Consider the following 19,685-nt stretch of genomic DNA (forward strand, 5'->3'; position numbering starts at 1 on the left):
TTTACTAGGAGTAGAGAGTAGGAAAGGGACATTCAGGTGTTGGCTTTCATGGTGTCCTTGATCCACATCAGATGAGGCATCACCCTCGTATACAAGGAGGGCATTTGAGGCTTGCCACATGGAGTAGCCCCCCATGATGTGATACCTACCAATACACCATCACATATCAGAGGGCCTCCTGAGTCACCCTGCAAGTGAAAGAGAGAGAGACAGAGGGTGAGGAAGGTCAGCCTTAATTCTGCCTGGGGAACCCAAGCTGTCAAACCTGGACTTGCATATCACACACGGCAATAGCGGTGATGGGGAAAGAAACAATTGCCTGAGTCCTCTCCCCACAAGGTAGGTGGGAATTCCAACACAGAGGAGAGTGTCTCAAGTCCTGGCTACTAGACATGGCACTTCAGAGTCCAGAAGAACAGTCCCTACAGATGGGTCAGCAGGGAGGAGGAGCAGGACCATTTAAGGGACCTCCCACCACCATGGCTCATCTCAGATATTACCTCTCCCAGAGAGTTTTTTTCTGACTAGGCACTCCTCCCAGGGCCCTAGGGAGCCCTGGAAGAGGGGTGAGCAAGAAAAGAATAAGGTCAACACTTTATATTGAATAAGTCACAGGGAGGGGGATAAAACAGCATTCAGGTTCCAGCATTAACCATAGTCATCTCCTTTCTTTCCCCTCAAGGCCTTGAAGTGAAAGATTGGCTCATTGAGGCACCTGGTTGGCTCAGTGGTTGAGCATCTACCTTTGGATCAGGTCATGATCCTGATGTCCTGGAATCGAGTCCCACATCAGGCTCCCTGTGGGAAACCTGCTTCTTCCTCTGCCTGTGTCTCTGCCTCTCTCTGTGTGTGTCTCTCATGAATAAATAAATAAAAGTCCTTAAAAATCATTTACTTATTTATTCATGAATGAGAGAGAGAGAGAGAGAGAGAGAGAGAGAGGCAGACATAGGCAGAGGGAGAAGCAGGCTCCCTGCAGGAAGCCTGATGCAGTACTCGATCCCTGACCCCAGGAACACGCCCTGAGCTGAAGGCAGACGCTCAACCACTGAGCTACCCTGATGTCCCTAAATAAAATCTTTAAAAGCAAGCAAACAAACAATCAAGCAAACCTGGCTCACCTTGCAGGTATCTTTTTTACCCTCCAAGACACCAGCACACAGCATGAACTTTGTCACCTTTTGAGTGTATACTTTTGCACATTGATTATTGGACAGGAGTTTGAGGTCCACACACTGGAGACTCCCTGGCTGAAGATCTACAAGCCAGAGAGAAAAAGGTCTGTGGCCAGAGCCCCAGGTGGCTCCTCAGCCCTCCTCCCTCAGACCCAGGAGCCCAGGCCCCAGCCCCCTCCTCTCTCAGACCCAGAAGTCCAGGTCCTCAGCACCCTCCTCCCTACACCCAAGTCTGGGCTCCAGAATATATGGTCTAGCCCCAGCATACTCGTTTCTGGATCAGTGCTGCCCCATCCAGAGACATAGCAGGTACTCCCCAATGGAGGTTCCTTTTTGGGCAGGTCCATCACCCTCACAGCTTTTGTTATCTTGGCGGGCTCTGCCAGGTGCAGCAGCATGAGGTCATGGCTTCTATCTTCCCCTGGACGGATGACGGCTCTCTGGACCTTCTTTTTGTAGAGTGGATGTATGAAGCCTTTTCTGACTTTGACTAACTGACCTTCATTTTCCGACTCCAACAGGTTGTAGCGACCCAGCCAGACCTCGTAATTACTGGGGAGAGAGGGAACACCCAGGAATGAGGAGAGAGGAGAAAGGTAGGGATAAATGGCCATGGAGCATGAGGGAGGGTCCTGAAGACAGAGAGAACCAGCCATAGAGAGACAGACGGTTGGGAAGATAAAGAGCTATGAAGAAAAGACGAGTGAGAGATGAAGGACGTGACACGGTTAAAGCATGAGTCAATGAAGGGGAGAGTGAAAAAGAGCACAAAGGAAGAGAATGAAGACTACAGGCAGTGTTTGTGTAGGGGCAACCTGAGAGAGAGAAGGGAGGGATGACGGAGCAGAGGAGGGAGCCTGGGACCCATTCAGCTACAGCACGGGCTGTGGGGTTAGCTCCCCAGCAGTGGGTGGCCTGGCCCCCAGCCAAAGGTCTGTGTTCCCCTCCCTCCCTGGACATTCAGCCTCCTGCCTACCTTCCTCTTCCCCTTCCTCCTCCTCCTTCCTCTGGAACCACCACCAGGCACCAGCTGAAACCAGCCCTTTCATGTGTCTCCCTGCAGGGCATCCTTTCTGGGAGGAAGGGATGGGGCACCTGAGAGCCCCACCACACACACACACACACACAAACACTGCAGGAGAGTCCCTTCCTCTTCTCTGGGGGTCCCCCTCACTCCCATCATGGGGGGTGCTAGGCAGCAATGGGGCAGAGGGAGTGGGGCAGAGACCCAGGGAGATAGATGGGGCAGAGAGATGGAGGGTGCGACATACAGTGACAGGGATGCAGCAGAGGGACCCAGAGGAGGACACACACAGGGACACACACAGACACCAAGACAGGGAAGAGAGGGAGATAGAGATAAATCACAGTCAGATACATGACAGAGCCAGGTACTAAGAGACACAGACACAGGGCGGGGAGACACAGGAAGACAGTTATAAGGGGAGACAGAGACACATGCTGTCTTGGCAGGTCTTCCCTGGGTTGTCTCTGCCACTCTCCATGGTCTCCAGACCAAGACCATCTTTCTTTCCCTCAGTCCCCACCTTGAAGCTAACCCAGGCAGTGCCCAATTGCTGATTCCTATGGAGCACAGAAACCCCAACACACCCTCTGTCCATACTCACCTGTTTGCACAGTGGGCAGCTGTGAGCACCCACTCTGGGTGTACCAGGACACCCCCACAGGCAAATTCACCATTATGGTACACAGCCGCCTGCCAGGGGTGAGAATTCTTCAAACATTCCCTGCCTCCTATGATCCGGGACTCGAAGTGGGGTTCGGCACCTGCAGAGGGGTGCTGGGTCAGGCCAGGTAGGAGGTGGCAGTGGGAATGGAGTCTGGTACCCTTCCTGGCCTGACTGTGGGCCGGAAAAATAGGCTGCCTGATGGCGGGAGGAGATGGTCTTGTGGAGGCAGGGGAGGGTGGTCAGAGCACCGTGAGAGTCAGGGCCCCTCTCCCTCTCTCAGATCCACTCTACTCACCAGTCCACCCCAGGGACATTGCCAGGCACAGGGCCAGGAACCACATGGTGACAGGAGTGCTGGGAGCTGGCAGACAGTGAGCTAGGAGCTGGAGAGCAACCCTGGGGAGCCTTTAAAAGCCTACATACACCCCCAGGGCCCCGCCCCTGCTCTGCTGCCACCCAGAAGCTGGCCAAGGCCTGGCCCTGCTTCTGGGTGTGGACAGCCCCCACCCCAGGGCTATTGGAAGGATGAAAAAGCAAACACCTGTTGTCCTAGGTCCTTGATCATGCTGGATATATTTCAGGGTCTGAGGCCAAATGGGACAGGACCTATAGCTCTGTTGCCTTGCTCCTGATGACAGGGGCAGGGAGGGGAGGCCCCAGAATGACAGAATCAGCAGCTGTGGAGAATCATGATGCCTATCTCAAAGCTTCTAATGCCTACACCCCAAGAGAGATCTTGTACTCCAAAGCCCATCAGACCCTTAAATACTTGCACTATGTCCCTGAAGCTCTCTGATCTCCGCACCTCTCTGAGCCAAGATGCTTGTGTTCCCCAACTTCCCACATCTCTGAAATAGGAGCTCTGACTTCCAGAACTCCCTGGTTCCCGCACTTTCAGGTGCAAGAACTAGTTCCCCTACTGTAACACTTCCCTCAAAATCAATCCTTGGGATGCCAGAGCTCCACAATCCCAGCGCTATTGGACTCAAAGATATGAGATTCCAAAGGTGTCCTGGAGCCAGTCTCCTAGCATCTCACAATCCAGTGTTCGCCAAAACAAGGCAGGGGTCCCAACATACAGCCCCTCCCAACTCCTCAGTCCTCAACCTGGTATCTGAAGACCCAGGACACCCAGATGACCTGCGCTTCCAGGTAGAGATTCCTCAAGGAAATCCAGTGGCCCCGCTCCAATGAACATTTATTTCTCAAGGGCCTCATTCATGCACCTCAGGATTAAGTGGCTTTGAACATCACAATTTGCAGCCTCAGAAGAGACTCAAGAACTAGAGCCTTTTGGCCTCCACTGTTGACCCACAAAGTTTCCCAGGTGCTATAGACAGAATGTCTGCGCCCGCCACTCCCAAATTCATAGTTGGACTCCTACTCCCCACTGTGATGTTTGAGGAAGTGGAGCCTTTGGGAAGTGATGATGTCACTATGGTGGAGCCCTCATGAATGGAACGAGTGCGCACAGAATGTATGGCACAGAGACTTGGTTCCTCCCAACCTCTCAGCCAAACTCAGTGTCATACAAGCTTATGAATGTGGTCACACTCTTTCACAGATGTGCTCACGTGCAAATCACACTTTCAAACCTGAGTACTGAGATGGACAGCACTTCAAGCTGAAATTCACTTGACATATACATGTGATTCACAGATCGCAATAGATGTTCGTATGTGTGCGTATGGGCATAGATAAGTCACGAGTGCCTATGGATGCACAACACTCACGCAAAGCTTTGGATGTACAAACTCAGACCGCAATTCACAGTCTCCAGTGGAGGTCTGGACACATCCCATGTCAGAGAGGCACACACTTGTACAACGGTCTAGAAATACAAGCTGGGGTCCTGAACAAGGATATACAGGCGAGAGACATCAGTATGCACTCAGGCCCCTGAAGAGATGTTCACAAACGCGAGTCTCTGAAATGGTATTATAAGCAGCATTTGAGCTCTGTGTGTTTCCATTTCCTCATCTATTAAATGGGGGGTTATTGTTAGGATAAATAGGGGTGTGTGTTTCTGTGTGTGTGTGTGTGTGTGTGTGTGAGAGAGAGAGAGAGAGAGAGAGAGAGACGGAGAGAGAGAGAGAATGCCTAGGACAAGTTACTGCTTAATAAATATTAGTTATTTTAATCAAGAATACATGATATTTGTGGGACATACTTGTGAGTATTCATGTTGTGAACACAAATATGGCCACAGTCAGACATCTATGCAGACCCAGGTACATGGTCAAGGTCAAAGCTGGATTAACCCACATGCCACTTAGTGGTGATTCATGGTGGCAGGCACAAACCCAGAGACCAAGCATTCCGGTGTGGACCCGGTGGATCAGACCCGGTGGATCAGGGCAGTACCTGGACACAGGGCTGGGCATTGAAGATGACAGAGACATGGCTGAAGATACAGGCAGGACATATTTATCCATCTCTACACCTGTCCCCAAGTCAGATGATTGATGTTCAAGGTCTCTTGTTCTGTTTCACATATGATGTCAAAGTTCCCATGTACAGGCATTAGGACACAAGTAGGGCCTTGCACACTTGACAGACACACACACATGTACACACACACACACACAAACACACACACACACACACACACAGAGCTGCACTATGCACAAGTACCAAACAAGGAGTTTTCAAGGTAAAGGACTGTGAACCTCTATACTGGAAAACATAGTTATAACCCCTCAAGGTGAAACCACATAAACACACATGTACGCACACACAAACACACAGAGGTGACAACATTAGGGCAGGATTTGACACGGATCCCACAGACCAAACAGCCATATTATTCCCCCTGTCATTGGGAAGTGGGGCTGGAAGTCTGGCAAGTGTCTGGGGATGGTGAGCATCTGGGCATACAGATGTAGTGGATGAAGAACGTGAGGAAAAGAGAGTAATGTTCCCTTTCCCTTTCTGGCAGGGAAAGATAGAGGGTGAGAACCAACTCATGTGGGGAGAAGTTCTCCATGGGTGTCACCTGTCTATAGAGCAAAGGAATTAAAATTTTCACTGGGCTGTCTGTCAAGATTGTTTGGCCTTCATGCAGACTTTCAAGATGGTATCTCCCTTAGAGAAGCCTTTATTTGCTGTCCATGATTTAATAAAAGATAATAACTGTTTACTGCCAAGGACAGTAAGTATAATATGTCCCTCCAGAGCAATTTTGTTTGCAACTCAGAGTTGTAAAGATAATATCTCCATCGGGGACAAACTTCGGGCAGATTTGCCAGCAGCCCTCTTATAGGATTAAGGATTCCTAAGCTCAGGTCCTAAAGTGTGGCACAAACCACTGTGTGCACAGAGTCCACCTATGGTCCTCATCACCCTCATGGGACTTGGGGAACCAGGTGAACTGATATGAATATCAAGCCCATGCCCTCTGTTGCACCATGAATAGTAAAATTCTACCCCGACCCAGGATCTGGTGTGTTCTGCCAGTACCCATAAAGCTGGTCTCCTAACATTTGTTTGCAAGTCTGTAAAATCTTAAGACTCTTCAGAGTTCTTGACAAACAGCTAGGCACTGAGGCAACACCTGGCCAGATGGAGCTGGGGGTGGGTGGAGAGACCTGCTGGGTACAACCACATGGTGGAGGACAGACCAGGACTGAGATGAACTTTGGGTGGGGAGCTGTAAACAGTGGAGACGCGAGACCCTTCTCCCCATGGCTCCCTCCAGACACAAATTTGTCACATCTTCTACTTTAAAAACTTCTTTTCACTACTTGAGTCCCTCCCCCTGCCCAACATGGTCTTCCTCTTGTGCTGTCCCTCTTGGGAGAGTACAGCGTTCCCTGAGGTACCCTGACAGACCCCAGGTGCCTGACAGACTTTCAGACACCAGCCACATCACACTTGCTCCCTGGATCTTCTCCACCCCCTAGTCCCTTGCTCAGACCACATCTCTATTTGGACCCTCTCCACATTATCCTCCGTTTCATCAGGGTCTTCCCATATGTCTCCTTTCTGACTTCCGGATGCTCTTCATTCCCAATCATGCCTTCATCTTAGCAGCAGACACCCAGATGACTGGGAATTCATGTTGCTTTGTAATTCAGCCACTCATAGGGTAAGACTCTAGGTTTAGATTTCAGAAATCTCAGCCCTATTGCTATAAAAGTTTATTTCAGGGGAAACATAAAATGGTAAAGACCACCAGGAACTATTTATTTCAGCTCCCAAATTAGAAATATACCATATGTCAAAAAATATGTCTTACCTCTTGGATATATCAACTCTCCGCTCTTTCTTTTTAACATTTTATTTTTAAAATGTTTTTTTAGAGAGTGGATCTGGGAAGGTCTGGACTAAGAGATGGAGCTGTTCTATAAGGTTGGAGGGACTTGGAGGCAAGGAAGCAGGGCTAAGGGTCTAGAGAGATAGGCAAGAGGTATGGAAGGTTCTGGAATTCTGGAGCCATCCTTAGGATTGTGGACTATTGGGTGGTCTTGGATGAGAAAACATCATGCTGAGACAGAGCTTACTCCAGACATCAGGCCAGGAGATAACAAGATGGCATCTGGAATAGGCTCCAGGTATGGTGGTTGATTGTGTTGGAATATTTGGCATCTTTGACTGAGGGAGAGAAGATGGTGGAAGTGTGGATTCCATGAGAATAAGCATTTTCCAAAGCACTGATAAGAGCCCCATGTAAGAAAGCCTGAGGCTGGGAGATGAAGCCTCAGAGAAGAGGGCTCCCAAGCTGAGGAAATGGTTAGGTACTGGGTTAAGCTTTAAAAATTGTGTAAAGAATGCAGATTTAGAATATCAGTTCTGTGGAAGAATTGTCCATTATGTTGGGGGGTTCTGCATGTTTGTGATAGGATTTAGCAGCTTAAGAGGCAAATCAATGATCAAGGTCCAGGGAACCAATGACATTGGAGGAGATCCTCAGAAGACTTCTAGCTCCACAGAAACAGAGATGACTCAGGATCTGTCCTCTTGGTAAAGGGACTAGGAGTAGAGCATTAGTTAGGAAGAGTAAAAAGTTCTGAGGGTTCCTGGAAGAGAGCAGGGACCTAGAGTGGGAGTGAGGACTGTGGGGAATGTGACAATGAGGAAGGGCTAGGAGAGATAGAAGAGAGCCTGGTACCCTGGTCTGGGGTGGACTATGAATTGAAGTGGCATAGGCTAGGGTGCTGGATGGGAGGGAAAGAACTTATGAAGAAATGAGTGCAGCATGAAAGTCACAGCCCACTCCCCCTTCTGCATCCCCCACCCTTATGTCTGACCAGTTCTAGCCAGGAACAGGGCAAGGCACAGAACCAGGAACCACATGGTGACAGAAGTGTCCAGAAGGAGGCAGGGAGTGAGCTTAGAGCGGGGGAGCCTCTCTGAGGAGGATTTTAAAGCCTCATCCCCCCAAAGCCCCACCCTTGCCCCACTGGCACCCAGATGGTGGCCAAAGCCCTGCATTTGCTGCTGGAAGTTGAACAACCTCCTCTCACCCGCAGAGCTGTGGAAGGGGCAGGAGAGTAAATACTTGTTGTTCTATAGGTACTAGATCACCCTGGATGCGTTCCCAGGGAATGAGGGCAGATGGGGGAGGGCCTGTAACTCATGGAATCTTGATATAGGGGACAGAGTCAGAGAGGAGAGGCCCAGGGTAAACAGGAAAAGAAGATTGGACAACAACTGACCCTCAATACAAAGATTCAAATGCCTAAACTCCAAGTAAGTTCTTTGCACCCCAGAACCTAGGGTATTCTGAAATATCAGCACCATTGGCCTAGGAGACTACAAGCCCAGCTGCCAGCACCTCAGCATCTCAAGTCCTTGAAATCAAAGCTGTAGCATTCAGAACTTCCTGAATCTGGCACTCTCACACCCATAATTTATTTCCCCAAATCTACTTTCCCTTCCATAATAAAATCCTATAGTCCCAGAGGTCCACATGCTTAGGGATTTGGATCCCTTAACCACGAAAATCCAGGAGTCTCCCAAAACTACTTATTTTAGCTATTCAGCATTTCAAAATCCAATGTCCTTCAAATAATGTGAGGTTCCAATGACCCCAACTTCTTGTTCTCCAGATCTATGCATTTGATGCTCCAGGAATGATCCCTGTTGATGTGCTCTTCCAAGTCAAGAACATCCTCGCACAAAATCCAATGCCCTCTCCCCAATGAACTATTTAGATCTCATGAACCAAGTTCAGGCAATTCAAGATTAAGTGGTATTGGAAATCACCACACTTTTGAGATGTAAGAAGTGAATCAGGAATGAGAACCTTGCAGCATCCATTATTAACCCTGTAAGATTCCATATATTTCCAAGAAGTTGGTTATTTCAGCTATTCAGTAACCAGAGCAGTTAACATAGGTCCACCTCTAGCTACATCTTAAGAATTTGATAAAAAATCTTCCCTTTTTTCTATGTGAGAAATTCTAGTATAGTGAGGGAAATATAAGTGAACTCAAATAACCACAATTTAAGACCATAAGGACTGGATAGAGGTATATATTAAGCCATAGTGGGTCAGACTGACCTCCCCCTCACAGAGATCAAGGGTTTCCTGAAATCCTACCATGAAGGGAGGTTTGCCTCCGTTTGTGTGAGAACCCACTGGATCCAGAGTCCTCTAAACCATCCTAATCCCTGTTCTCAATCTTAATCAAAACCAGACCCAACCGAGTACGTTCCTGTCTCTGTGCTCGGACCTTGTTGCTCCAGCCTCTGGACACATCCCATCCTTCCAGCCTGTGAATAGCAGTATAGGAAAAAATCCCATCTCACTTTCTGCCCCATACACACCTTTGAGGGAAGCAAAAAGAATTAAAATAAATTTTAACAATGAGGGAAATCGTGCACATCCAGGCCGGTCAGTGTGGTAACCAGATCGGTGCCAAGTTCTGGGAGGTCATCAGCAATGATAATGAATACGGCATTGATCCCACTGGAACCTACCACGGTTACAGTGACCTGCAGCTGGATCGCATCTCCGTGTACTACAATGAAACTACAGGTGGCAAATACATACCTCGTGCTATCTTGGTGGATCTAGAACCCAGGACCCTGGACTCTGTTCACTCAGGTCCTTTTGGGCAGATATTCAGACCAGACAACCTTGTTTGGGGCAGTCTGGGGCTGGCAACAACTGGGCCAAGGGCCACTACACAGAGGGGACTGAGCTAGTGGACTCAGTCCTGGATGTGGTGCGGAAGGAAGCTGAGAGCTGTGACTGCCTGCAGGGCTTCCAGCTGACCTACTCACTGGGCGGGGGCATGGGCTCCAGCACGGGCACGCTGCTCATCAGCAAGATCTGAAAAGAGTACCCTGACCGCATCATGAACACCTTCAGTGTGGTGCCCTCTCCCAAAGTGTCTGACATGGTGGTCGAGCCCTACAATGCCACCCATTCTGTCCATCAGTTGGCAGAGAACACAGATGAGACCTATTGCATCTGTACGACAGATGTTTCCGCACCCTCAAGCTGACCACGCCAACCTACAGGGACCTCAACCACCTTGTTTCAGCCACCTTGAGCGGTGTCACCACCTGCCTCCGCTTCCCTGATCAGCTCAATGCTGACCTCCGCAAGCTGGCAGTCAACATGGTGCCCTTCCCATGTCTCCACTTCTTCATGCCTGGCTTTGCACCTCTGACCAGGAGTGGAAGCCAGCAGTATTGGGCCCTCACTGTGCCTGAACTCACCCAGCAGGTCTTTGATGCCAAGAACATGATGGCTGCCTGTGGCCCCCGCCATGGCCATTACCTCACTGTGGCTTCTGTCTTCCGTGGGGAGATGTCCATAAAGGAGGTAGACTAGCAGATGCTCAACGTGCAAAACAAGAATAGTAGCTACTTCATGGAATGGATCCGCTGTCAAGACCACTGTCTGCGATATCCCTGCCCTGTGGCCTCAAGATGGCAGTCACCTTCATTGGAAATAGCACGGCCATCCAGGAGCTCTTCAAGCGCATCTCAGAGCAGTTCACAGTCATGTTCCGGCGCAAGGCCTTCCTCCACTGGTACACAGGTGAAGGCATGGACGAGATGGAGTTCACCAAAGCTGAAAGCAACATGAACGACCTTGTCTCTGAGTATCAGCAGTACCAGGATGTCACCACAGAAGAAGAGGAGGATTTCAGTGAGGATGCCGAAGAGGAGGCTTAAGGCAGAGCACCATCACCTCAGGCTCCTCCATTTCCTCTTGCTCAGCTGCCCCTGTCCTCTCCCTCAGAATTTGCATTCTCTGCCTGTCTTGGGTTTTTTTTTCCCCCTTTTTTTGGAGGAGGGGCTCCTAGAACAACAGTGCCTGGCACATAATAGGTGCTCAATAAATATTTATCGTTTGTTGAAAAAAAAAGACCCAACCAAACGAAAACAACTGCAACTTAACCCAGTCCAACCTAATCCAACACAGTCCCCAACCTAACTCAACTCAACCCAACCGAACTTAAATTGACTCAACTAAACCCAATCTAATATAACACAATCCAATCACGTCACATCACACACAACCCAACCCAATCTAACAGCATCCAATCCAACTGTACCTGACCTATCTCAAACACAACCCAACTTAACCTAACTCAACCCAATCCTCACATCTTCCTCTATTTAAAACCAAATCAAACCCATACCTATTGTCACAGTCAACACACTTCAAACTTATCTCCATGCTTTTCACATTCTAAATCAAACCTATCCCCATTCCCAATTCAATGCTCACATGTTTTCCATCTAACAGCAAACCAAACCCATTTCCAAACCCAGTCTAACCCATGCCATTCTTAAACCACCCAACACTGTCAATCTCAAACCCAACCCAAGCACAAATTTATCTCCATATCTAACTCAACTCCAGCCTCACCGCCCATTCTAAGTGGTTGTCATATTTCATCTCCAAACTTATACATAGCATTTTCTCTGGCCAACGGAAGCCAAACCCAGTTGCATCCCAACTCTTAAAACCTGCCATATCCCTCTTCCTATCCCCACCATGGCCCACTCTCTGCTTTGACTTCATGGGAGTCTGTGTCTCCAAGAGTCTGTGGTTCCACACATGCATGTCACCCTGGTGTGATCATCAGTTGCCCTGGATGTCTTTGTTATGAGATGTGGCTGAGATAATGCTGAAGTTGGTACAAGGCAGCATATCTGGTAGACTCACCGGGAAGGACGTGGACTTGGAGCAGACTCATAAGATCAGGCCCTTATCCACTCTATCCAGAAGTCCTTGAGACTTCCTAGATGGCCCAAATCTGGTCTTTCTCAAGCACATGACAACCTTTGGCCCCCTAAATTCCCATGCACACAAAGGGGCAGATGTGAGCCATGCCATGGCAGGCATGCGACTGGAGAGGTGCACAGGTGAGGCTAGTAGCAGGAACATGACATCATGGTGGTGGCTACATGCTTGTTAGTAACACCTTTGCTGGAGGATGTGGGATGCTGACCACAGTTATGCTGGGCCACCGAGTACTCACAGAATGTGCTCACCCAAGCGCATCATCATGGGCCTGAGCATGCAGGTGGGTATCTACTTGCAAGTGAAGTGAGAGTAGATGGGAAGTTCAAAGAGTAAGCAACTTTTGGTCTCTTGACCCTTTGGGAATCTCATTACCTTTCTTCCAACCCCGGAGCCAATGGTTCCAGCTCCCATGGGACCAAGGAGTCTTAAGCCACACACACCTGAAACTTAACTGCCAGGTTCCAGATCTTCCTTCCTCAGGAGAGAGGATTCTTAAATACCCTAGGCCATTCCCACATGAGTACATCAGGAATGAGCCCTTTCCAGTCTCCTCCTTCATCCCTCAGGGGTCTAAGCCTAGGGAAACCACACTCCTCTTCATCCAGGACTTTGACCTCCAACCTCATCCTCCTTTAGAACCCAGAAGTCTGGGATCCTTGCCCACTCAAACCCAGAAATTCTCATCCCCAGCCACACCACTTCAGGATCCTGAGCCTTTCCCTCCTCCCCAGTTTGGCAGTGTGCTCAACGTGTGGGGGAAAGCATCTCAGTTCCAGTGTCTGTATTCAAATATGGTCAGACCAAATCTCTGACATGGTCAGAAATGAGACTGAGAATCCTGGTTAGGCAGGCGGATCCAGGGTGGCTTAGATAGTATTTAATAATGGAATGCGGGTCACCTGGGTGGTTCAGTGGTTGAACGTCTGCCTTCAGCTCAGGTCGTAATTCTGGGATCCAGTCCCACATCAGGCTCCCTGCAGGGATCCTGCTTCTCCCTCTGCCTATGTCTCTGCCTCTCACTGTGTCTCTCATGAATAAATAAATAAAATCTAAAAATAATAATAATAAAATGATGTGGGTGTCTGGTGGTTGTCCTGAGGCTGAACAATGCTGAGAGACAATTCTCCATGGGCCTTTTATGTTTCTGCATGTCTTCTCAGCAAAGGCATTAACACTATTTTTTTAGACTGTCTTTTAGAGGATGTTTGTAGAGCAGGCAGCCTTGCAAGATAGTTATTGCCTTCAGAATAGGTTTTCTTACTGTCCTAGATAATGAAGATAATGCCTTCCTTACAACAGATTTGTTTGCGTCAAAATAGAAAGTATAATATGTTCCTCCAGAGCAAGTATGTTTGTGGTCCAGATAATAAAGATAATAAAGACCAGGATAAAGGTCAGGGAGGTTTGCTAGCAGTCCCTTATAAGGTTGAGGATTTGTAAAGTCAGGTTCCCCGGCTGTGGCACAAACCACTGTGTGCACAGAATCCACTGGGTTGCTCTGCTCACCCCTGTGGGTCTTGTGGGACAAAATGAACTAATGTGAACCCCAAAGTCAAAATCCATAGAATGTACAAAATCAAGAATGAACCCTGACATAAACTGTGGACTTTGGGTGATAATAACGTGTCAACATAAGCTTGTCGATTGTAATAAATGTTCCTTTCTGGTGCAGGAAGTTAATAAAGGGAGAGGTAGTACATGTGTGGAGGTAGGGGGTGTATGGGAAATCTCTGTGCCTTCCACTCAATTTTGCTGAGAATCTATAACTGTTCTAAAAAATAAAGGCTACTAAAAATATTTTTTTAATTATGCTATAAAGAGAGAGAGATTGATGAATTAACATTAAAATGACATATGATAGAGAGAGGGAGCAAAATCTTAAGAAAAAGAGGAGGGTAGTTTCCAGAACATAAGCAGAAAGAGTAAATTTTGGTAGGAAAAGGGGCATAGTGTCATTTGTCAAAGGAGAAAAGGAAAATATTCAGGGCAGACATCAGATTAGCTGGCGATTTTTTGATGGGAAAAAGTGGGAATGCCTCTCTATTCTCCCATGCTCTTGAAGGTGAGCAAGTAGAGATTATCAGAAAGGGGGTGGGTGGGTAGAAAGTGTAACACAATGAGCAATGGATTACAGAGTTGGGAGGCAGAAGTTAGTTCCCGATAAAGGAATCAGAGTAGTCTTCTTAGAAATGGTATCTTTTGAGTTGGGGTTTGAAAAAAATGAGAAGAAGTTGAGTGAATTGACATTTAGTCATTGGCAACTATCTGTGGAGAAAGTATAACTGATGTAGTTTTGGAATATAGGTGAGGTTTGATGGGGTGAGGTCCGGAGCCAACGACCAAGAAAGAATTCTTGAGACGTCTTTGGTGCAAAATGGTGCAAAAGCACAAGGACAGGACCTGAGGTGGGGGGGTTGCAGGGTGTCAGCTTGTGCTTTGTCCTCAGCTTGCCTCTGCTCCCTCATCATAACCACCAATAAACTGAGCCATGAACAAGGCAGTCACTGTCCCCAGGAGCTGCTAGTCAAAACTGGGTAAGGGTTTTTCAAATAAAAGGAAGACTGGGAGTAGGGAAAGATAATTAATGAAAAATAATGGTTTGTGGGCAGGCAGTAGACAGAGTTTGGAGGGCCTTAGATAGAAGCCTAAGGAATAAGAAGTTGCAGAAGACTTTCAAGCACAGGCATAAAAAAGATTGAGCTAGGGCGCCTGAGTGACTCAGTCAGTCAAGCGTCTGCCTTTGGCTCAGGTCATGAAATCAGGGTTCTGGGATCCAGCCCCTCGACTCCCTGCTCATTGGGCAGTCTGCTTCTCCCTCTGCTCCTTCCTCTACTCATGCTCTCTCTCTCTCTCTCTCTCTCTCTCCCTCTTTCTCAAATAAGTGAATAAAATCTTTTAAAATGTTTTTAAAAGATGAATAATAAAGACAATAGAGACAAAAGAACATTAAATTTTAAATGTGGAAATAAAAGGGTAAATAAATTATAACAGTTCTTTCTGATAAAAGAACAGTAAAACAAATATATCCAAGCAATTGCAAATTTCTACATTTCTGGAGAAATGTAAAATGCTGCATATACCATGTTAAACATGAAATTTGAAAGGATAATAATAATTTAAGATATTTAAATAATAACCTGAGAAATCTTGTTATCAAACTCTCAAGGAAGAGATCATTCTTGTCTTAGACACGTTCTTTTTGAAAGAAGGAAAAAAGCAAGAAGGTGCAATTTATTTTTGAAGCTCAGTTTTTTTTTTTTTTTGAAGTCTGAATAATAACAGTATAAGAAAACTATAGGCTAATTTCAATTTGTATATACATGAGAAAAATATTAAACAAATATAAGCTAATCAAATCCAACTGTGTGTTTTTTTTTAATTTTTATTTATTTATTTATGATAGTCACACACAGATAGAGAGAGAGAGGCAGAGACATAGGCAGAGGGAGAAGCAGGCTCCATGTACCGGGAGCCTGACGTGGGATTTGATCCTGGGTCTCCAGGATCGCGCCCTGGGCCAAAGGCAGGCGCTAAACCGCCGTGCCACCCAGGGATCCCCAACTGTGTGTTTTAAATCGATACATCATGGTCAAAGTAGAGCTGAAACCCAGATTTCTGAATTTCATAGATTCTGAAATACATATTCCCATACCAGTCCCCATAATCCATATTCCCCAATCCAGAATTCAGTCTTCTAGGTCCCAAACCCAGAATTCCAGACTTCATGATTCTAGACTCAGATCTGTGACCCCAGACCTCGGGATTGTGCCTTGGAACTGTAGACACCACGCTTCTGATTACAGGCTCTCGAAAGCAAAACCCAGACTAGAGATAGTCTGCTAGAGATATGAGAATTCAGACCACAGACTCCATATTCCACATCCTTTAAGGCCAGAGATTTCAGAATTGCAGGCAGGTAACAAGCCCCATAGCGCAGGCCCAGCATGTCAGATCTGTGTTCCAGAATCCAGCCCCACATCACAAACCTCAGACTCTACCTCCAAATCCCAGATTCTAGACTCCAGAATCCATGCTCTGGACACTCTAGACTTCAGGTAAACTGCTAGAATGAGGTTTCCAAAGAGTTTCATCTTAGAATACCTTTACACACTTACAAAATTATTAAAATTTTATTGAGGACCTTCAATAATTTTTTTGGTTATATGGATTCTATATATCAATATTGATCATATTAGGAATTAAAACTGAGATATCTTCAAAATATTTATCCATTGGTTCATTTTAAGACAACAATAATAGATACATGTTAATATAAATAACATATTTTAATGAAAAATAACTATTTTCTGAGACAAAAAAACTATTGGAAAGATGACAATGTTTTACTTTTTATTAAATTTTACTTATTTATTTTAGAGAGAGTGAGTGAGCTACAGAGAGGGAGAGAGAGCACAAGCAGGGGGAGGGGCAGAGGATGAGGGAGAAGCAGACTTCCCATTGATCAGGGACCGTACACACACACACAAACACACACACACACACAGGGCTCAATCCCAGGACTTTGGGATCATGACCTTCTGAGCCACCCAGGTTCCCCAGTGGCTTACATTTTTGCAAGTCTCTTTAATGTGTGGCTCAACAGAAAGCAGCCAGATTGATTTCCCCATCTACCTGCATTTAATTTGCTGTGATATCACATGTCATGTAGGCTCCAGAAAATTCACTGTGCACTTGTGAGAGTCAGAGTGAGAAAGGTAAATAATGTGTTGGGATTAATACGAAATTTGTTTTTTGGGGTGCCTGGATGGCTTAGTTGGTTAAAGTCTGACTCTTGATCTCAGCTCAGGTCTTCATCTCAGGGTCATGAGTTCAAGCCCCTCATTGGGCTCGATGCTGGGTGTGTAGCCTACTTTAAAAAAAAAGAAAGAAAGAAAGAAAGAAAGAAAGAAAGAAAGAAAGAAAGAAAGAAAGAAAGGAAGAAAAGAAAAAAGAGAGAAAGAAAGAAACCTGTTTTTGACCTCACAAGACCCCATGTAACAGTCTCACGAGCCCCTTCAGAGTTCCACAAACTGTACTTTGAGAATTGTTGCTCTGGAATCCAGATTTCAGGTCCAAGGCTCAGATCCCAGCCTCTGGAGAGTAGAGTTCATTTTCATAGTCCTATTTTCTTTTCCTTTTTTTAAAAGTTTTATTTATTTAAGTAATCTGTACACCTAATGTGAAACTCAAACTTAGGATCCCGAGATCAAGGGTCACATGCTTTTCTGACTGAGCCAGCCAGACACCCCTTCGCTCCTATTCCCTAATTTTTTTAGAGATTTTTATTTATTTGACAGAGAATGAGAGAGAGAAAGAGCACAAGCAAGTGGAGTGGCAGGCAGAGGGAGAGGGAGAAGCAGGCTCCCCACTGAGCACACATGGGCTCAATCCCATGACCCTGAGATCATGACCTGAGCCAAAGGCACACATTTAACTGACTGAGCCACCCAGGCACCCCTATTTTCTGATTTTAGATTCCAATAACAAATTCCAGAATCAAGTTCCCACACTTGGACCCCGGGCCCAGATCCTGAACTCCAGACCTGAGGTTCCAAACTTCAGAATCCAGGTTTCAAACCCAAGATCCTTGGTGCCAAGTTTCTGGCTCCAGACTCTTGTAGTTTCTAGCACCCAGCTCCTGCCTCTAGATGTTGATACTCTGACCCATCAACTGATTCTCAACTTCCTCCTTCTGCACTCTGCCTCTCTGCCTTGCTGCCCAGGGTTACTGCCTCCCTCAGTATTGCCTTTTGCCTTCCAGGTGTGAAAACTAGCAGGATCTCAGGGCCTGGCCCCTCCTTACCACCAAATCCCGGGGCTCTTTGTCAGCCTCTCCTATTGGTGCCAGGGCATGGTAAAGTGTGTAGGTAAGGCAGGTATGTTAACATGCAAAGGGATGGAGTCATGGGTAGAAAATCAGAGACAGAGGCAGACAGAAGAAGAGTTACAGACAAAGAGGCAGAAAGAGAGAGAGGGAGACTCAGAGGAGCTCTGACTGCAACAGACAGAGCTAGGCAGAGGGAGGGAGACAGAGGAAAGAAGGGAACAGACAGAAAGGCAGAGAGACAGAGAGGAACCAGAGAAAGAAAGAGAGAGAAAGAGGAAAGAGGAGGGAAGAGGATGGTGAGAAGGAGGGAAGAAGAGAGGGAGGGAGAGAGTCTGAATGGTCAGAGTATCCCCTAAATATAAATATTAATATTAATATAATAATAACAATAAAAGAATACAAGATTACCAGTGTAAACTTAGATATGAACCTGATTATTCTCATGACAAAAGAAATACAAAATATAAATTGCAAATCTACATGGAAAAAAGAGTAACAACAAATGACAGGTTTAAATTCATCACAAAATGCAGAAAATGCACAATATTTTCGTTAATTGGTAGGAAGGCCTCTATATTGTGTCTTCTCTACACTTTCTGTTTCTATACTCTTTGATTACCTCTGCCTGAGATCAAACAGTTCTGTAGTATTTTCTGGAGGAGAGAGAAATTATTCCATCCTTCCTCTACCATAGTTGATCAAAATTTGGTTTTCATTATTGATTCTTTAGAAATATTTGAAGGTGAAGGTACCTGGGTGGCTCAGTGGTTTGAGCATCTGCCTTCAGCTCAGGTCATGATCTCAAGGTCCTGGAATCAAGCCCCACATCAGGCTCCTTGCTCAGCAGGGAACCTGCTTCTCCCTCTGCCTCTGCCTGCAGCTCCCCATGCTTCTGTTCTCTCCACCCGCACCCTCAATCTCTCTCAAATAAATAAATTAATTAAATATTTAAAAATATTTATTTGAAGGTCAATATCAACCTGATGGTCAAATAATGTCATGGAATATTATTCCTAGTTGTATCTCCAGCACCTAAAACGATTCCTAGTAAAAGAAGATATTATATCAGGAAGGCATGATGCACCTGGACACTTTACCCACAGTGCTCCTTATTTTCCAGGGTGCTGTCTGCAGCCCACTGCCATTAAGGTATGAAAAAATCCTGTGTCCCAAAGGAGTGCGGCTAGGATGCCAACACTCTAGGATTGAGGACCTGAGGGAATGGGGACAGGGGGGCTTGCACTCTTGGATCTTGTGGGAGGTAAAAGAAAGGGTTCTGGATTTCTGGGTTAGAGAGGGGAAGAAGACAGTGGGTCTGACCCTGCAGCTAGAGCCACCGTGTGTGGCTTAGAACTCTACGGTAGCTGAGAGGCAGAGGCTGGGACAGTGGCTCCAGGGTCTAGTGATCTCCACACTGCCAAAGGGCCAGAGGCTCCAGGCTACCCTCTGGGTTGATCTCTTCTGTCTTCTCACTCCCCTTGCAGGTAAACACCCGCCTGCAAGCCTCCCGGCAGGTGCCTCTAGACAAGCAGAATCTGCACAAGTGCAATGGCCCAAAGCCGAGTGGGCTGAGTCAGGCATCAGCCTCCACCATGACCTCCACGTGGTCTGGCAGCGAGTACCCAGCTGCAGGAGTCAGGTGCCTCCTCCCGTAATGTGGCCCACGCCTGCCCCCTGTTGCTGCTTCCTGCATGGCATCTGGCTGAGCCCTGGTGTCCCACAAGGAGCCTGGGACCTCAGGGAACCAAGAGGTGGAAGAGGCTATAGAGGAGCCAGAG

General features: G+C 46.9%; 1 protein-coding gene and 1 pseudogene across 4 annotated transcripts in view; one reads left to right on the forward strand and one right to left on the reverse strand.

Annotated features, from left to right (window-relative positions):
• The window catches only part of LOC121475667 (arginine esterase), a 26,070-nt gene continuing 6,385 nt past the window's right edge, over positions 1-19,685 (reverse strand). Inside the window, exons 1-6 of one of the 4 annotated variants that reach the window (XM_041729183.1) lie at positions 3,162-3,230; positions 2,804-2,963; positions 2,152-2,248; positions 1,444-1,727; positions 1,122-1,258; positions 1-188 (exon numbers count right to left, since the gene is read on the reverse strand). In XM_041729183.1, the coding sequence (XP_041585117.1) occupies positions 33-188; positions 1,122-1,258; positions 1,444-1,727; positions 2,152-2,248; positions 2,804-2,876 (747 nt within the window). In that variant the 5' untranslated portion in view covers positions 2,877-2,963; positions 3,162-3,230 and the 3' untranslated portion in view covers positions 1-32. Of the gene's footprint in view, positions 189-1,121; positions 1,259-1,443; positions 1,728-2,151; positions 2,249-2,803; positions 2,964-3,161; positions 3,231-19,685 lie in introns of those variants that run through there. The other 3 variants (XM_041729174.1, XM_041729155.1, XM_041729165.1) reach the window with 3 other exon arrangements.
• On the forward strand, positions 9,653-10,999 carry LOC121475659 (annotated as a pseudogene).

Source organism: Vulpes lagopus, chromosome 2 (genome assembly GCF_018345385.1).
Source record: "Vulpes lagopus strain Blue_001 chromosome 2, ASM1834538v1, whole genome shotgun sequence".
Classification (NCBI taxonomy): domain Eukaryota; kingdom Metazoa; phylum Chordata; class Mammalia; order Carnivora; family Canidae; genus Vulpes; species Vulpes lagopus.